Genomic DNA, 19207 nt, shown 5'->3' with positions numbered 1-19207 from the left:
TATTACGGCGTGCAGAAAATGTCATGAAGGTCACACTTCTGTTGGTTGCACTTCAGTTTTAAGCAAGGCAACCGTGCGCACAATCGTATGAAGTAAGCACTGTATCAAACGTTTATTTAAGTCTGATGCTGTTGGTTGTACTAGCGGGAATATATTTGATATTAAATAGGTACCGGAAGAGAAATGAACAGATGATTCGCATGGGAAAGGTGGTTAAATGAATATTGCAATGGAAAATAATCACGGGCCTGACAGGATTGGTGTGAACGAAGCGGCGATACACGTATGGGCACTTTGATTTTTGAAAAATTAAAACGTAAATATTCGGACAGTAATACCGGTTTCACTGCCAGTAAAGGATGGTTTGAAATCACTTACTCGTCTGGCGATTACTCGCTTCCCAGGAGCCCAGCTGTATTCTCAAGTCGCTCCAGGTCGCCTCGGTAATACTCTTGCAGACTCTGGTAACTTTTTGAGGTTAGCAATGAAGCCAGCAGGCCCTGACTATAAGAGACTCCTCAGAGTCTGGATCCCCAGTCTGCTCACTTTGGGTGGACGGTCTGTACAACATCATAGCTCATTTCTTGCTGTGCAGTTGTGCATTTTGACAAACTGGAACCAGGACTCCCTTACACTGGGTGACCGTTACACTCGGCGAGTATTTCCACCTCCAGTACTCATTCTCACGATGATGGGCTGGAGGGACCATAACGGGTGTACGTCCTGTTACACACTGATAAGTTAAAAATTTCATCAAAAATTTTATAATTACTACATCTACACATAAAACATTTTATAATAACTTGTGGTGAAGTACCTATCAACGGTTTTAAACGTGTAATTTTAAATATTTTAGTAAAAGTATTTTAAACTAAAACTTTTCACTCCAAGAACTATAAACCCACTGATGTTATCCAGCATAAATTTGTATATTATGTTCACCTTGATGGTAATCATTTAAGGAACTGTACTCTAAATGATGGAAACAATAAAATTTGGAGGCAGTTTTGATGTGTGCTACAAGTAAACAAATTTGTTGATGTGAAATTATATAGGTGTTTTTAAAATACATGTCAAAACTGTGACTACATATGTATGGATCTATTTTAGTTACATCCTCTATTAAAATACAGTCATGACATAGAAGAAAGCCATTTTACATTAAAAAAGTAAACAAGTCATGCATTGTAATGTCATACTAATTTTTAGATAATTTTCTCAACCCATTTGTAAATATTTATTTTTCTGACATTTTTGACAATAAGTTTTTTGTTTGTAGGTAATGTTTTTGGTATATGTAGCACATATTTATTCCAATTAGCCCTCCATTAATAATTTAACCTAGTTCCAAGGAGTTTAGGGACCACAATGGTTGAGTTGTTAGATAACTTTTTGCTGTTTAAAATTTTGTGGCAACCCTACAGAGTTTAGTTTTTTTTTCTCATGATTACACATCTATTACCTTATAGTAATGGTTATGGGCTAACTTAATTCAAAACAGAGTTTAAATGTTGTTGTAAAAGGTTTTAGAAGGTGGTGATGTAGGACTTTTGTACTTGGATGTACATGTGACTAGAATTTAAAATTTTCCAAGAGCTCTTCTAAAACATGCATGAAGCTTTTTTTTTTTTTGTGCAAACTACATAATGTATGTTTGCTAATATGCGTGGAATGTTTATAGGCTCAGTTTCAATATTGTGTGTAGTTTACTGGGTGTTTGCAGAGAGTGTTTTGTGCTTTGTTGCCAATCTGCATGTTTTCTTTTGTTCTTGTGATAATGTGTGTTGTAATGATGCAGGGACAGTTATAATTTAGTGCATGGCATAGATGAAAACTTATTTGTTTGATCTTATGGATTTGATACATGCAGTACAAACAGCACAATTGGTATGCACCAAAATAGTTTTTTTTTTGTATTTGCTTTTCAGGGTAATCTTCTGTGTGGGTGTATTTATCAAACTATAAAATGCAGTTAGCAATTCAGTGCTTATCAGCAGTAATGGTATTGTAATCTATTAGGGAATTAATACTTTATTTCAAATAAGTATAACACATTTTGACAGACATTGCGACCGACGAAATCGCATCAAAACATCTACCATATTCCCAATATTGAGTGTGTATTTTGATATTAATTTCAAATGTGCATCGTTTTTTATGTAATGAAACTAACATACCAAGCGAAGATCTTCCTGGCGGCTCTGTAAGTGGAGAAACTATTCCTGAATCATCTTTGTGCAGTGATAAGTTGAAACTGTTATTGAAAACTGTAGTAGTATATTATGAAGGTATTCTCGAAAATAATTTAATTGCATCGAAGTCTTCACCTGCAATACCTGAAGATGGCAGTGTTTAATGGCGAGGAACTGTATAATCAGACATTGGAAATGTAGAACGAGAAAAAATGTATTCGTGGTGAAAAATTAATTCATACGAATGAAGTGTGCGAAGAAGTGAATTTCGAGATGATTCATGATGATTAGTCATCACAAAAATATAAGTCGGAGTATAAAAAAAGAAAATCCACTAACTACATTTAATTGGACTATAAAACAAAGGTTATTAATATTGGTGAGGCTCACCCTACATGGAGCTTGACAACTTCACAAAAAGAAGGATGCAGTCGTTTGAACAAAAAAGTGTGGCTTTCATAATGAAAGGAGGATATTAAAAAAGGAGGAACTATCTTTGATAAATATAATATACAATTGACTCATTTTGTTGAATTTAGACAAAACCATCAAGTTACAACAAGAAACTTAGAACAATGGGCATTATACAAAAATTATACAAAAATGTTTATATACACTTGTTTGAACAAACGTTTACAATTTTTTTCTTCTTTTTTTTGTAGACTTTTGTCATTGATTCAAATTTTTATATTGTAAATATAATCAATAAGTTTTAAAATATTATTTATTTAATTTTTAGAATGTCAATATCAATCTACTTTTAATATAACTTTATCAGCAGTGGGAAGTAAAACTGAATTTGTCCAAAGAAAAGATATGACCAAGGTTACAAATTCATATACTGCACAATGTAGTATACCTTTTCTGGGCATGTCCTGCTTCAAGTATTTGTTTGTTTGCAAGAGTAAACAGTATACCTTTTCTGGGTGTGTCCTGCTTCAAGTATTTGTTTGTTTGCAAGAGTAAACAGTATACCTTTACAGGGCGTGTTCTGCTTCAAGTATTTGTTTGTTTGCAAGAGTAAACAGGTACAGATCCAGGGTTCAGTAGCAAGTTGATTAGTACATGAAGAAATAACTGTAAGAATGTTGTCGTCACATCTTCAAAATCTGTCAAACTATTTATGGTTTTTTTTATTCTACTTTTCTCACAGAATTCATTAACTGTTACATGGGCAAAGAAATGTTTCTTCTCATCGATTTTTGGGGAGGACAAACAAAATTTTTTCAAGATGATGAGAAAATGTCTACTTGTTCTATTAAAGTAATACCTCCAAAGTATACTCCACTAATAAAACCTTGTAATGTTTACTTTAACAGACAAGTTAAAAATTTAATGAAACAAATACATAATTGTTCACGATTGAAGAAAATCATGAAATTGTTTATTGTAAGGATTCTATTGAAATTTAATCAATCATTCATCATTAGCTCTCTTCTACAATTTTTTTCAGAAATGATCAAGTAACTTGGGTGCATCAAAACTATCTGAACATCGAGAAATATTAATAAATGTAAATAAAGTCTTGTTTTGCAGACAAAATTGTAAAGACACCTTACACTTATAAAAATGCTGCATTTATTTATTGTGTAAGTTGTCAACAAAATAAGTGTTGTTCTTGTTTTTTTATAATTATCATTGAGGTTCTTGTATTGTTAAATTTAAATGAATAAAATACTTATCTCTTATGCCATAAACATTACATCACATATATTCATTGTATTTAATAATATACTTCTTAATGAAAAATAAATGGTAATGTTTAAAATAACTTTGTATTTTGTATGTGTTCTGTTTGAATTAATTTATCTTTTATAAGTTCTAATTATCAAAAGTTTTTACTGTTCAACTTGTTTTTCAATAATGTAAAAAAAATTGGTCATAATGGATTATCAAATTGTAATATAAAAACATATTTTGTTGTAAACTTTATAATTTTTCTTCTCGACAACGGCTAAGTAGTGCATGCTGTGGCTTTAGCATATAAGTACTCTTACGGAGTACAGATTACACACAAAACCTCATTTTGATTTGAATACCCCACAGCCTTTCTGTCTCCTTGTTAGTTAGTGCATATGTATCCTGATATTATATACCTTACTGAAACCGGTTTAATGACCTTAGAATGAATTCCCATTATTTTACCAATAAATTCTTTATAATAAAAATAGATAGGAGCCTTAATATAACTCGAACAGATGTCGTGGAGTTTTAATGGCCATCAATAAGCACAAATTCACAGTTTTAACTGTAACTGTGATGATGATATTCTTGAGATAGAAGCAGGTTGGGTAAAAATAAAAAATTTCCACATGATTGTATTGTTAGGTAATATTAACCTCCCGTCTCGTTTATCAGTAATAGAACAGTCTATTTCAAAATATTGGAAGAAAAACAAGATACCAAGATAACTTTCTAAACCTTGGTGGCCTCAATGTTCCTGGGATTGACTAGACCAATAAACATTCTTTAAAAATAATTCAGCATCACCTCAAACAAAAGCCTGATCACTACCTGACTTTGTAAGTAGCGTAGGTCTTAATCAATGCATCAGCTCACGTCTGGATCTATGCTGTGCCAAATTGCAATGCTTAGTCTCGGGCAGGGGCGTAGCCAGGGGGGGGGGGGTTAGGGGTTCAAACCCCCCCCCCCCCCCTCTTAGCACCAAATCTTTAATTAATTTCTTATTCATCACTCAAACAAATTTCATATTAAAATTAATAAAAATTTTACTATTACAATATTTAAATTTAAGTACCGAAAACTGCTAAAATAGCACTATTTTACACCTTAAAATCCAGATTTTCCCGGGGGAGGACCCCCGGACCCCCCGCTTTAATACGGGGGGGGGGGGGGGGGGGCATGCTTCTTAACACCCCCCATACACAAATCCTGGCTACGCCACTGGTCTCGAGTGCCTCTGAATCATTGGTGAAAGAAAATGCGCCTCATCCTGGCCACCAAGCTTACCTAATGTGTGACTTTGCAAGTAAATGCTGGAATTTCTGCTTCCTACATGAATCATCCCGAAGGTGATTATGTAGGCATTTTTAATTTAATTCTTTAAAAAACCATTACTGATCAAACTATTTTCTACTTAATGAAGTAAATGCACGTGTGGATTATTTATCTTATGTGTTAAATTATTACATTCAGTGTTATAATCCAATAAATGTCAGATTCCCTTATAAATAGCCTTAATAAAGTTTTTAAAACTTGAGAAATATTTTCACAAACTATATCAAAGAAACCTCAACAGGTTTCATTGTTTACTGTCTTTTTACCGAAAACAAGCCAAGTTCCTCATGAAATGATTAATTTGTTCTCAAACATTAATAATAAAGTCAAGCATAAAACCAATGTAAAAATTACTAAAACAGGGATGTGGTAATCATTGGTCAATGCATATCAGCATAAAATTACTAATGATTTAAAGTATATAGTCAGTAATTTTGCAGCCTACTGTGAAAGTGTTTACATTACTCCACCTCAGAAACTGTGAATAAATACCCTCACAGAACTCAAATCATAATTTAGTTCGATGTAAAATAAAATCTCTAAGTCTTCTATGTCAACTGGTTACGATTGATCCCTAATTTTACAATAAAGGTTCATTCTTCCACTTAAGTTTCCCTCCTTAAATATTTGTACAATGCTATCCTCAACACAGGAACATTACCGCTAATCCATCGTATTGCATTTGGTGGGTGGTGAGTTACATGTTACATTTTGTGTGGTGTTACATTTTGCATTTTGTGTTTCATGTGTTACATGTTGTATTTTGTGTTTCATGTGTTACATGTTGTATTTTGTGCATCATATGTGTCATGTTGTATTTTGTATTTGGTGTGTTAAATGTTGCATTTTGTGAGTCGTGTGTTACATGTTGCATTTTGTGTGAGGTGTTACATTGATGAACCTCTGCTTGCACAGGCTGTTATGGCCGGTCGTTGCCTTGCTGGGGCATGAGAGCGAACGCATGTGTTCATCGAACACACTCAGTGTCCCGGGAGTGCAATGTAGTTTGAGAGACAACCAACGCAGTCAGCGGCGGATTGATTGCCACTCACGTGACAATTGACCAGGTTCCTTTTTTTTTTTTATGTATTTCATTAAATTCTATGCGTTATTTATTAGACAATATGTTTACATTGACATTTAATTCATAATTAATTAGGAATTTTGATATGGTGCATTTAACTCAAAGCCATGGCCTCACCTACTCCGCAGTTACACATATCTTTTCAAGGGAAGGGACCCTGAATGGCTTTGAGTTAAATGCACCATATCAAAATTCCTGATTAATTAAGAATTAAATGTCAATGTAAAAATATGGCCAGAGGCCATTCGGGGTCACCTCAGTTCGTCGTCAACTACTGACGGGGCTAGATGTGTTTCACACTGTGAATCCCCTCATTCTTTGTAGCTCACTGATCTCCACAGCAGTAATAAGTCTTTTTTTAATCTTTAGATTTCAGGCTCGGCAGCTAACCCCATGGCTGGCCCGAACTTGCCAGCCCCTTAACATAATTTTTTGTGCCCCATGCAGGAGTTTTTATTGTCATACGTAATTTGTCTGCCCGGTTGCAGGACTCGATCCGGGCTTCACTAATGATCAAAGTGTCACAAGACTTTTCTCAGCTTCGCCCACACAGGTTCGCCAGTTCGGCTGATCAGTGCAATTACTTGTTTTAGTTAAGGCGCATGTACTTTCGAGGCCCCTTTATTTGTTCGATCCACATGGTCATTAGAACCTAATAGCCTTCGGCCTTCAGACGTTTTATAGTGTTTGTTGTATGTCAGGGTTTGTGGAGCGCATGGTCACATTTGGCAGGCACGTACCGTGATGCATTATCATTTTATAATGTATTGTCAAGTTTGCATGCAAATCAGTGTAACATGTTAACCAACCGTCACACAGACAATAGCCTTCGGCTTCCAGTGCTATGAATCGCGATCTGCATTCCAAGATCTTTGTTTTTAGCGTATGACTACGTAGCGAGGGCACGGGTCATAACGCCTTCATTCGTGTAATGCACGTCACAGCCGTGATGCAGTATGTGATGTAACGAGCATCCATTCCATGGCGGGGTACAAGAGTAGCACATGTACGAACGCTCTGTTACAATAAAACTCCATTCCACCCGCACCACCTCTTTGATTCCGTCATCATTAGTGTAGCGTCTTGGGGGCTCGTGCCTCCACCTACCACCTTGTGGCCACGTGGCAATGTCATGCCTAAGAGCTCAGTGTCTCAGTGTGTACTAGCACACAACTCCCTGAAGCCTGCTAGTTGGTGCCCAGCTTATTACCACTGCCGAATACCACCCTGGTGAGGCGGCATTTTGTGTGTCGTGTGTTGCACATGTTGCTTATGTATGGGTTAGTGCAAGATGTGAGAATGTGCATGTGCATGTATGTGTACATGCATGCTTTTGTGACCCAGTAGACATTTGTTTGTACTTACATTAATAGAACAATGTTAGTAAATATTTGCCAAAAGTATTTTTATTTTCTGCATTTGCTGTGTATGATAAAAAAAGTATGAATATATTTTTTTTCTTTCAGATTAAATATGAGTAGTGATCTGATGTCCCTTCACATTGGGGATAGAATTTTAGAAGTGAATGGCACTCCAGTAAAGGACCAACCCATTGAGAACATTGAGAATCTCTTGCGGTATTCGGACACTGTGTTGCAGGTAGGTGTTTCAAGTTTATCATTAATTTATCATTGAATGTGTGTTTCAGTTTTATGTTCAGGTGGATTATTTGTAACATAAAAAATTGAAATTTTTTGATTTACACTTAATATATCAGATGTATATTGTAGTTATATCCCCTTCCAGTTTTTAATAATAGTATAAGAATTAAACTTGCTTGTATATTTTGGTGTTGCTGTAAACATTGTGATATATAAATTGAAAGCTTTTAAATCAGGTTGTTTATTTGCAGAGGTGTTTTACAAACTTTTTATGCTTATCCCTTAGTTCAACTAATTAATTTCTAAAAATGGCATCTTCCAACTGAAATCATGTATTCTGAAGCACAATTTTTCATACAAACAAAGGTTAATTTTGTAATGTGTTTTGAAGTGTGAACTAAAATTTTTCATCATAAAATATCAACCAAGAATAGTAAATTACTTTAAAAGATAAAACCATGTAACACGTACAGCGTATCATTCGAACTCTGTACACAAAATGACTGTGAATATGTCAGCAAGGTAAGCACCATGCCTGATGTGATTCATTTGAGTGGCACACTGTCTGCTCAAGTTCGTTGACAATGTACGACAGATGCTTCCGCCTAGCAGAGCACTTGGTGAATCAACACATTTACAAAATACTTTTCGTAATCCATAATCATTTATTTATATATGTTCACATCTTGCTGGTCACTGAAAATTAATATTTTTAGTGAAATTAGAATTTTATAGTTACAAAAACATTCATTTCTAATAATGGGTTATAAACTGTGGTGGATCAACTGAAAACCAAATGGTCAAAAACTACCTTCTACCTTAATATTCATGGTTTACACTTAAGTTGACACAATTTAAAAATAAGGTATGCTGAAAGTTTAAGATGTGAGCCCTACATATTCTTGGAGCTATGTATTACTATTTGGAACATACTTTGTTAGAGCCTAAAACACTTATTTATTAGCATCCGTAAAGTTGTCTTAAATTATTTTATTTAAAAATTTGTTTTGACTTACTGGCTCTAACAAAGCACTTAAAATTTCACGTAATTTTTTATTTCTTGAATTACAGCAGGTTTCTTTTTTATGAGGCTTTTTTTCCTCTATGATTATTATTTCTATTTTTATTGAACTGAAAACCTTGGATGTCTTTTTTTTTAATGTTTCTTTTCCTCTTTTCTTTTTTACTTTTTGCTTTGGAGTCTGGCACAAACACTTTTCGTGTCGTGTTCAGTTATTTATTCTGCTGTGAGTTCCTTTGAATAAGAGTCCAAAATAATTTACATGGTGCAAGTCAAGTTCATAAAACTCCAGTGTGTGTCACATTGTCACAACTTCATCCATAATCTTTCTATACACCATGAAGATTGGACTCTGTTCTGTGTTACCGCCTTCCAAAACTCTGCAATGTTATCAGTGGCATGTTTTATATTGTATTGCTTCCAGAACATTTCTTTGAGGGTTCCTTTGTCATGTTCATTCATTGCACTTATGAGCTGTTCAAATGCGTGTCGAATGTAGTAGGCTTTCTTGAGTGATTGGCATGAATCGGTACTCGCTCGGGCAAAGCTTCCGCTCACTCCTTGTTCGTCGTCACTAGCAGTCTTCTTGTAGTGCTTCCAGCCGCTCATCTGTAACTATGACTCTCTTAAGAGAGATGGGATGCAGTCGCTTGAGGTGTCGGGGCATGTCGTCCTAGTATCCGAGACTAGCGCCCACCATAGTTGCGCAATATATAGCCTCTCATGGGCAAGGCGACCCCTACCTCCTCGTGGTACCGCTGGCTTGCTAACAGGGGCTACGCCGAAAGGGTGGGGGACTTAGTCCCCAGTGATCGATCCCTTGTGAAAGGTGAGATCCTGAAAAGGGCTTGGGGGTCAGGTTGGGGTTCATGGAGTGGAGACTCCCCCGTCGCTGGAAACCCAGTCCAGCCTACCCTCTTGCACATCCAGTTCTACAGATGTGTTGCCACCCGCCCTTGATCATAATATCCGATCAAGGGTAAGAGGGAGGTGTCACCGGCAGGAATGCAAGGCGTGTGAGGGGTTAGCCATCCCACATGCCTCCCGATAATCCGCTGCGGAAAACATAATTAAGCCTCGGATGGAGGTGACCCCATAGAGCGGGCACCTCACAAACAATCTGACTCGGAGGCTGCCTTCTGCTCTGGTTTATGCACCCGTCAGCTGCAGTGACTTCAACCTACTGCTGGCACCTGGGATGACGTGCACTGCGTGGCACGTACACTAGGCGAGCAATTTGCACTTTTTGCTTAAAACATACCATGTTTCCAAGTAAACACAGCACAGGGATAGCAAATAAAACATTGTGTCTGTACACAGTATAACAAACTAATGGTGTTTTTGTGTTGAATGACCTGGTGAATTATCAAAAATTAAAAGAGCATTACTGTCTAGATTTTGTGCCTTGTTGTTTGTAGTCACTTCTGAAACTAAAAAGTTGCAAAATAAATAGCTGAAAAGCACTTGTGATCCATCCTTTGCTGTTAACTTTCTATTCATGGGCAAATGTATCTTGAAGTATCCATTCTTTGCTTTTGGGTTTGCTAAAGGTTGCACTAATAATAGTTTCAAATTGTGATTGCCTCCTGCTGCTGCTGTTAACTTTCTGTTCACTGGCAAATATCTCTTGGAGTATCTCTTCAATGCATTTGGTTTTCTTAACAGTACATTTATAGTTGCAATATTTGAACACCTGCTGCAATGGCTCCAAGTATGAGTGTAAAGTGATTTTTAAAAACTTTAAATGCTGGAGCAGCGTTGTCATCCTTAAAAACACACGTTCTCACTGGCATTCTTTTCTGATAAAGGCTTGTTTCTTCAGCATTATATACTTGCTGTGGACTGAATCCTCCTCCTGAATGATGCTTTCCAGGGAACTCTGGTACTTTGCCGCCTCTTTTTTATGCAATATCTACAAACTTTCCCAACCACACTTGGCTTGCTGTGATTTGTTAGTCACTTAATTGATATTTATAACATTATCCAGCATTAATTTGCAATAATTTTTTGCATATCACAGTTTTGTTATGTTCTGATTTTTCTAGTGGCACCATTTCCGTAGTAATGTTTCATACAGAGCATGTGTTGTTGACATCTGTTGCAGTATGTGATATTAAAGGCATTTCCTTCATGACCATTTGCATCTAACTTTGGTAAATATTTGAGTTCTTATTTTTTTAAACTGTCCCTACAGTTGATTCACTTAAACTTAATGCACAAACAATATACAGTATAAATTGCTGAGATGTCCCGCATAATACGTTTTCCTGCACATTACGTTCACAAAATTATTCCCTTCATCACTCCCATATATCTGTGTTAATTCTTCCCATTTGAAATGTTTGCAATTATAGATGTGTTCAGCATATAACGTTCAGTGTTTGAGGAAAAAATTAATATAATAATGTTTATCTTTAAACTTTTAAACCATATTTATCATTAAACTTTTAAACATTTATTTCCAAACAATAGTAAGAACATGAATATCCAGCCCTTTGTTGCACACCACACGCTGTTACAAGTTGTAGTATTGTTCACCAATCATCTGCTTGCATTCATATTTGTGAGGCTGTTCCATCTGTACACCATTTTACTCATTCGAGGCATAACATCTGACAAATATACACCATACCACTAGTCATTCATTGCCCTGTTGCATGATACGTGATGCAACTAGCACAGCAATTTGGGGAACTAAACACAATTTCATTGTATGTTGAGCACTGCAGTAAAAACATTTTATGTGATGGGTGTAATGGTGAATATTTAAATTTACACGTCTTGCTATGATTTCAGTTTTTGGCCAGACTATTTCTCTTTTTTATTAAATATACCATATTTATCTGTAAATCTGCACAGTTTTTTGTCAAAAGTGTTTTAAAAAAGTAATGGTGCAAGGCTTATTCCAAACTTGACAATGCTACATGGCAATGCTGTATAGCACAGGTTCCTTCAAGCTTCAAGGTTGGTTAACCTGCTGTTGCTTAAAGTAACAATGGGACATATTGCACGGTGGTTTGTGTGTGTATTTTTTTGTGAGAGAACATTGCAATGATTACGAAAGGTTTGTGGTAGTGATCATCTAGGGCTGCAAAAAAAAACCTTAAATGATTAAAAATTCTTAGAATATAAAAACTTGTGCCTTGGGAAGAAAAAGCATTGTCACTGAAAATCGTATATGTGATTGGAGAGGAAAAATAGTTTGTGAGTGATTTTGGTATTGCAATACAAATTTTATTTGAGGTGAGAATTTGTTGCGTGTGCTTCTTCAGCAATTTTCCAATGTATTTTTTTTTTATAATATTTCTAACATGGCATTGGTTTTGATTATCTGTGACCAAGTTAATTCATGAATAAAACACTTACCACCTGCTATATTTAGATAAATGTATTTAGGAAAAAAATAATTTTACTGGAAATATTTATACATTTTGTAGTACTCTTGAGGTAAGAATAAAGAATGCTGCAAAAAATAACTGCAGAGGTCATCACCGGTACCAAGAATGCTACTAGTTTTACGTAAAATTTTAAGTCATAATTTTGAAGTCCCTAGTGAATTTTTATATAAATTTGAAATATGGCTACAAGCTTTTTTCTTTTTAAATTTTGACGCGAGGCTTGTTCTAAACAACAAATATTTGTGTTAATGGAATCCCACATACGGCCCAGAAAGCTTAACAAATTGTACATAAGAAAGGTATGTCATTCGAGTAAAATTAGTTTTTAGTATCCAGTGTCTTGAAATATGTAACAAGGTTTTGCTGTATTTGTGTGCATCATAAGATTTTCCACACTTTAGCACTTGAAGATTGTATTTAAAGTGAAATAGTTTTATGTTTTTTAACTGTACTTGAACTCTGTGTGGTAACATCTCGCTTTAAAGCTGTGCTGAAACTGAACCTACTCATTTGTTATCTAACCAGTGCGAGAGGCAGCACTTATGACATCACTGACTTGCATACGCTTAAGCTTTCTGTACAGGGAGTGTATGGCACAAAGAAAAACATATCATCTGTCATCACTTTTCATTTTTCACTATCTAAAATTTATTGATGCTTTCCTGAGACCGTTTTTTACAAAATGTGCTATGCTGCATTTGAATTTGCGCATTTTGATGATGCATTAACTAAGGGTATGGTGTATTGTAATAGATGTTAAGACAAGCTAATTTTTTTTTAAATTCTTGTGACGTTGGTTATAATATTTTTTATGTCTGCATATATAACGAGGTTGTTTCGAAACTCACCTAAAATATTTCAAGAAGTTATTACTAATAAAAATTGAGGTAAAATATATGTACGTACATCACTTACAGCCTTGCTCAATTCCTAAGGGTGGTAGTCAACATTGAAAATCAGTTTCAGTAATTCTGTTTGTGCATGGTCTGTCTACTTGATCCAGCGCCTAGCATGTCTGGCCGGCGGGCCAAGGGGCCCGGGGTCTATTCCCAGCCGGCGAGGGGAATTAACTCTCTCCTTGTGTTTGGGACTGGGAGTTTGCATTGTCCCTTTCGCTTTCATCCCGCGGAAGGCAATGGTAAAGCATCAAGGAATCATCCTGCCTTGGCAAGCCACCGCTTCTCTGAAAATATTTTGTTGTAAGTGGGGTTAGTTTTTAAAATTAATTTAATGTATATCTGAACTTAAATCTATTTTTTTTTGAAGAATTTTTCCTATTTTACCTAAGAATTTTGGTGTCTTTCACCCAAATATTTTAAAACTAGCTACCCATTATAATGCATACATAACTTCCAATTGCTTTGAGGTGTTGCTACTGCAGTATTAGTTTTTATTGATTATTTTTTATTATTCACTTAATCTTTGTGAACAAATATTTACATTTTTCTCAAGCAATTTTTTTATTGGTGTGTTTAAATTAAATACTTACCCAGTGAAACAAAAATTTTTACTATAGATTACTAGATACTGCTGCACCTCTGGATGTCAGTACAGTCCAGCATCTGGTGACACTTGAAGCAACTGTGCTACCTAGGGGCTAGGTGACTGTTTGTGGTCGCATTATGGTCAAGTGGACACAAGCACACCATTTATTAGGTCATATCTAGAGACCGGAAAAATTCGCGGATTCATTTCGCGGTAGGCTAGACTCCAAACTCATTCACCTTCATTCGGAGTCAGTGATTGGACCACCGTTTACCTGAAGGACTCTAAGCCAGTGAAAAACCTTCAACAAAAGAAGTATCAAATTACAAGCATCCCAGGTAACACGTGTCACGAGTCATTATCCAATGAGCAGGTGCAATTTGTCCTAGTACATAGAGGATCTTGGAGTCTATCCTAGAGGTCATTGAAGTCGCGAATTTTTCCAGTCTCTAGTCATACCTTATCTATGGTGTGACTTGAAATTGTGTGAGGTTAACCTAAAACCGAGAACCGGGAACCAATTTTTAAGAACCGGAACTGACCCGAGAACTGGGGGGGGGGGGGGGGAAGTATAATTGACACATCACTGGTCGGCACAAAGACCGTTTCTCAGTGTGACTGGAGCAAGGTGTTAGAGTGGCGAGACACTGGACTATCATTCCAGGGAAACCAGGTTGTAGTCACGGTCTGGCCTTCCTGATGTCAGTTGCCCGTGGGATGGTTCCTTGGCCATGTTGCTTCCTCAACGTCCATGTTCTGTGCGGTTGTGCGCTATCATCTCCAACTACCTTGCTCTGCACCAGATCAAATATTACCCTTATGAATTGAGCTTGACTGTATGCGACATGACGATAATCTACCAAAATTTCCAGAAGGTATCAGTTCCGAGATTAATCAGGTGAGTTTCCAAATACTCTATTGCATATTATGTACGTGTTAAAATTTATGTTAAAAGGTTTGAGTGGTTCTAGATTAATTTACAAACAAAAAAAAACTGTTTAAAATATTTTGGATGTTATTAAAGTATTGTAAGTGAAGTTAGGAAAGAAAGTTAGGTTACTTAGTGTTGGTATAATGTAACATTTCAGCTCACTATTGAGCATGATCCAGATGCTATTAATCGGAGACGAACTGGTTTTCCTTACTCGACCACTGTTCCTTCAAGCAATGGCTTTCGGAGTCATGCTGAGCGTGAAAGACTTTTCAAGCGAAGAGACGAAGGCTACATCAGCGGCTCTCGCAGTCGACAACTTCGGCGAGGGAAAGGAAGTAGCAGCAGCAAGGAAAGATCATCGTCAATGTCCCGCATTTTGGACGGGTATGCACCCAATAATGTTACTCTCGTTTATTAATCAAAAAGGTTGACCCAAAACACAGTGAACAGAATTTTTACTCATATGGCTTGCAGGCATCGTGTGAAGTTATTATTTTTTCTATATCAGCATGATGTTCTCAGGGGCTCTGTGTGACCTCCATAAGTTGAAACCTGTGGTGCGTAGCTGTGGGAATATAGGAAATGTTTTTCTCCTGAGTGGCCACAATGCAGGGAAAAATTGTTGTTATGAATATGTGTCTGAATTTTCACAAATAGCAGATATGGGATAGAAGAGATCTGGGACAAAAATAACTATAAGTAATATGCACTGCCTGCAAAGTGAAACACCCGTGTTAATTTTGATAAAACAAAAATGATGTGAAATTACAATAATGCTACATGGAGAGTGTAGCCAGGCCTTAAGTAATTTGTTAAAACAATCCTCCAATCTTTTTTTTTTCTTTTCAATTTTTAAAGTAAGAATATTTATTTCATTTTTGTGTCAATTTACTCTGGTCTCCACTTGGTGATAAAGTGCTTCAAGGCACCTTACTAGGGCCAGTAGTCTGCTATCAGGACAGTATGGGTTATATTTCCTGTTGGACTGGTTAAGTAAAGTTTAGTAAGTCATTTAGTGTGTAAGCCATCTCCTTTCAAGCCGTTTGGCATAACAGGTAGAGAAAATAAATTAAATTTAAAAAGAAAATTAGTTACGGTTGAATGCTTAGTTGTTAATAAGCATTTCTGGAAGAAAGTGTTGCATATCATCATATTTAAGTACATTTTTCAATCATAGTCTATGGAAAAAGTATCTCTTATTTTCCAACCATGAATCATTTCTTCATGCTTTGCCAAGAGTTTATTATAAAATTTATAATCATAAAACAAGTACATGACAATTAAATATGTAAGTCTGTGAAACAATTTTGTTCTTAAGAAAGGTGGAACTTGTATGAGAGATCAGACAATCCTGTGAAATTGTAGTACAAAGACTCAAAGATCACATTTTGTTGAGGTATTGAAGTGAATTTAACCTTAATTCATTTTTTGTAAATGCATTTGTTATACAGGATGATTCAATTCAACCAGCAAACTTCGGCTGCAGGTTAATCACAACAAAATAAGCTGAAAACCTCTATATGACTTGGGGTGTGTTTCCCAAGTTTGGTATACATCTTTGAAGTTGTGACTTTACAACATTTTTATTGTAAACTAGTTAATAACCCTCTACTTTGCTCACACAATTTCAGGGTATTGCAAATATTTTACCATTGTAGGAAAAGTATGTAATTAATTACAAACAATTTGACTAAAGAAATAGACACCATAAAATCTCAGGTGAAAAGATTATTTAATTCATAACAAGACAGTTTTAAGATTGATATTTTCTAAACATTCCATTTAATATTTGTACGTATTAAGTACCATATTTGATTACTCCCATTTTAGTGTATTTGAGGATACATTTAACCTTGATAAATTCATACTTACCTCCTTTTCTTTTATGAACATTGTGAAACACATGCCATTGGTTACACTTACACTTTAATTTATTTTTCTTAGAGCTGAGAATAATTAAACATTTTCAACTTATTACAGATACATACATTGCTATAAGATATTTTAAACAATTGCATGTTTATTTGAAATGTAAAATACAGGTATTACATTTCTTATCTTGCCTATCAGTTAATTAGTACCTATGGTTATTATTAATTTTAAAAAATTACCCAAATTTTAATTTTATCTCTGTTCCCACAGGGATGCCTATGTGAAACTTTATAACTATATATTTAACTACATATCCATCAACCAAATAAAACCATACTGATCGTGCTTTTTCTACCGTTGGTGTGAAATGCAAAATTTCTTAAACAAACTAACATTTATAATATATTCTAATTTACCTTGCCAAATATATAAGATACATACTGATTAAGTGGATTCCATATTTCATATATACATTTTTTTAATTTTAAAATTATATTCACCTCTGTTACAACTTAAGGGTTAAGGTATGTTTATTAATCATTGCCAAAATCTTAAATTAAATTTAATTGCATTAAAATATACAACTGTGTAATGTTAAAACCATATATGCAACCTTTTTCACCCCTTTAGGGATATAATTTCAGCAACTGGTAAAAAAAAAAATGTAGATTTTTTTTGTTTATGTATCATACAGAAATATGGTTTTTATAATATATAAAAACTGACCACATTTTGGCCCGTTTTGCGGTCGAATATTGAAAAACTGTATAAAAAAGTCAAGAAATCATTTAATGTAGATTTTACTTGCTCAATTTCGTATCTACCACTTAATCCCGTTTCACTACCTTTGTGGTTGAACTTTGAAAAATGGTAAAAACAGTCTACATACTAATTATTTCAGTTATTCATGCTCAGTTTCTTACATTTCGATTGATTTTCTTTGGAGGTATGATTTATTTACAGTAAAACCACATTTACCCTTAACCCCTTTTGCAGTCAAATCTCGAGAAAATAGAAAATACATTCAAGGTAACTCAATCTATATATTAATCTGTTATGTGTGTTCAGTTTCATACTTCCCGCTTGATATGCTATGGAGATATATATATATTTTTTATGTTGAAACAAAACTTACCCCTTGTCATGCCCTTAAAAACCAAATTTAAAAAAAAATTACAAGAAAATCAATTTGTAATTCTATATGCATTTTATTCATTCTTAGTTTCTTACTTTTAAATCTAGTACATTCAGAAGTATGCATTGATTTCTTAAAACCAAACTTACCTCTTTTACACCCCTTAAAGGTCAAATTTCGATGAATTGAAAAAATACAATACTTCACTATAAATGATTTCTTAGTTTCTTACCTCTAATTCTAATAGGTTAGGAATAATGCATTTTTCTTTATAAAACTCTTTTCCCCCCTTTTACACCCCTTAGGATTTGAATTTTGCAAATGGGTAACATTGAAGTTGGATGTTTTGGTATGTTTATTTTTGATACCCAATAATTGTTTTTATGCTTGCTTAGTTACAGAGATATAACTAATTATCTTAACTGTATGTACCTCGTTTTCACCCACTTAAGGTGGAATTTTGTAATTATATACAGCCTAGTGTTTAAGTTAGCTAAAGACCTTACTAATAAAAATGTTTCAACAAAATCCATCCAGTAGTTTTCGATTGATGCCTGAACAAACAGACAAAAATTTTAAAATCTATATTTGAGTTCTAAGTAATGTTATAGCCATTTCCAATAGTTTTTTTTTTCATAATTTTATCCAATGTACAGACTGTTTGCCTCAAACAGTTTTAATATTAGTATAGATAATATAAAAACTATTTAAGATGGAACATAGTGTCTGGATTATGTTTAATTGAATGAAGTTCTACAACCACCACAAATTTTGTAGCTGTAGAAAAATTATTTTTTTGTCATAATTAGGGGTAGTAACATGTCTGAAAAATATTTCAATTAAATAATTTTGCTACAGCCACAAAATTCGCGGTGTTTGTAAAACTTTATTTGATTAAACATAACCCAGACATTCAGTGTTCCATCTTAAATACTTTCTCTATTATTTACAATAAAAATTTTGTTAAGCTCCAACTTGAAAGGCATTACCTGCAGCCAGAGTTTATCAAATTCAGACTCACTCTGTATATTGGACTGTTCCGAGCAACTTTAGGTGGAAGTTCTGTATGTACCAAGGTGTTCGTAATATGCGGGGAATGTTATTTATTAATTTTAACACACAAATTATTACATAACAGAAATTTAAAAAATTTAAACAGATTAACTGAAGTGTTATTTGTGATTTAATTAGACCATACAGTTTTTTCAATACCACTCTTTGAAATATAAACAGTACTTATATTTTCAATAGCTCCAAAATATTTTTGTTTCAAATGTTACATTAAAAAAATAAGTACACTTATGAGCCCAGCCAAATCATTTTTTGAGGTCAGTAACTGAGATGTTTAAGGGTTCCATGCATGCAATTACAATTTTTTCTCAGTAAAATAATAGGTAATATTTCCTTATTAAGGGTATTTGTACTGAAAACATGATTTATAAATGTATAGTTGTGTAAACAAAATTC

General features: G+C 34.6%; 1 protein-coding gene across 4 annotated transcripts in view; it reads left to right on the top strand.

The window, feature by feature from the left end:
- LOC134529090 (LIM domain kinase 1) overlaps positions 1-19207 on the top strand; it is an 84769-nt gene that overhangs the window by 28555 nt on the left and 37007 nt on the right. For all 4 annotated transcript variants that reach the window (XM_063362809.1, XM_063362810.1, XM_063362811.1 and 1 more), the window contains 2 exons: positions 7761-7893; positions 14888-15117. In XM_063362809.1, the coding sequence (XP_063218879.1) occupies positions 7761-7893; positions 14888-15117 (363 nt within the window). The remainder of the gene's footprint in view (positions 1-7760; positions 7894-14887; positions 15118-19207) is intronic.

The sequence above is a fragment of the Bacillus rossius genome, chromosome 2, assembly GCF_032445375.1.
Source record: "Bacillus rossius redtenbacheri isolate Brsri chromosome 2, Brsri_v3, whole genome shotgun sequence".
NCBI classification, from domain to species: domain Eukaryota; kingdom Metazoa; phylum Arthropoda; class Insecta; order Phasmatodea; family Bacillidae; genus Bacillus; species Bacillus rossius.
Note: the sequence above shows the minus strand (reverse complement) of the source record. Positions and strands in the feature narration are given on the sequence as shown.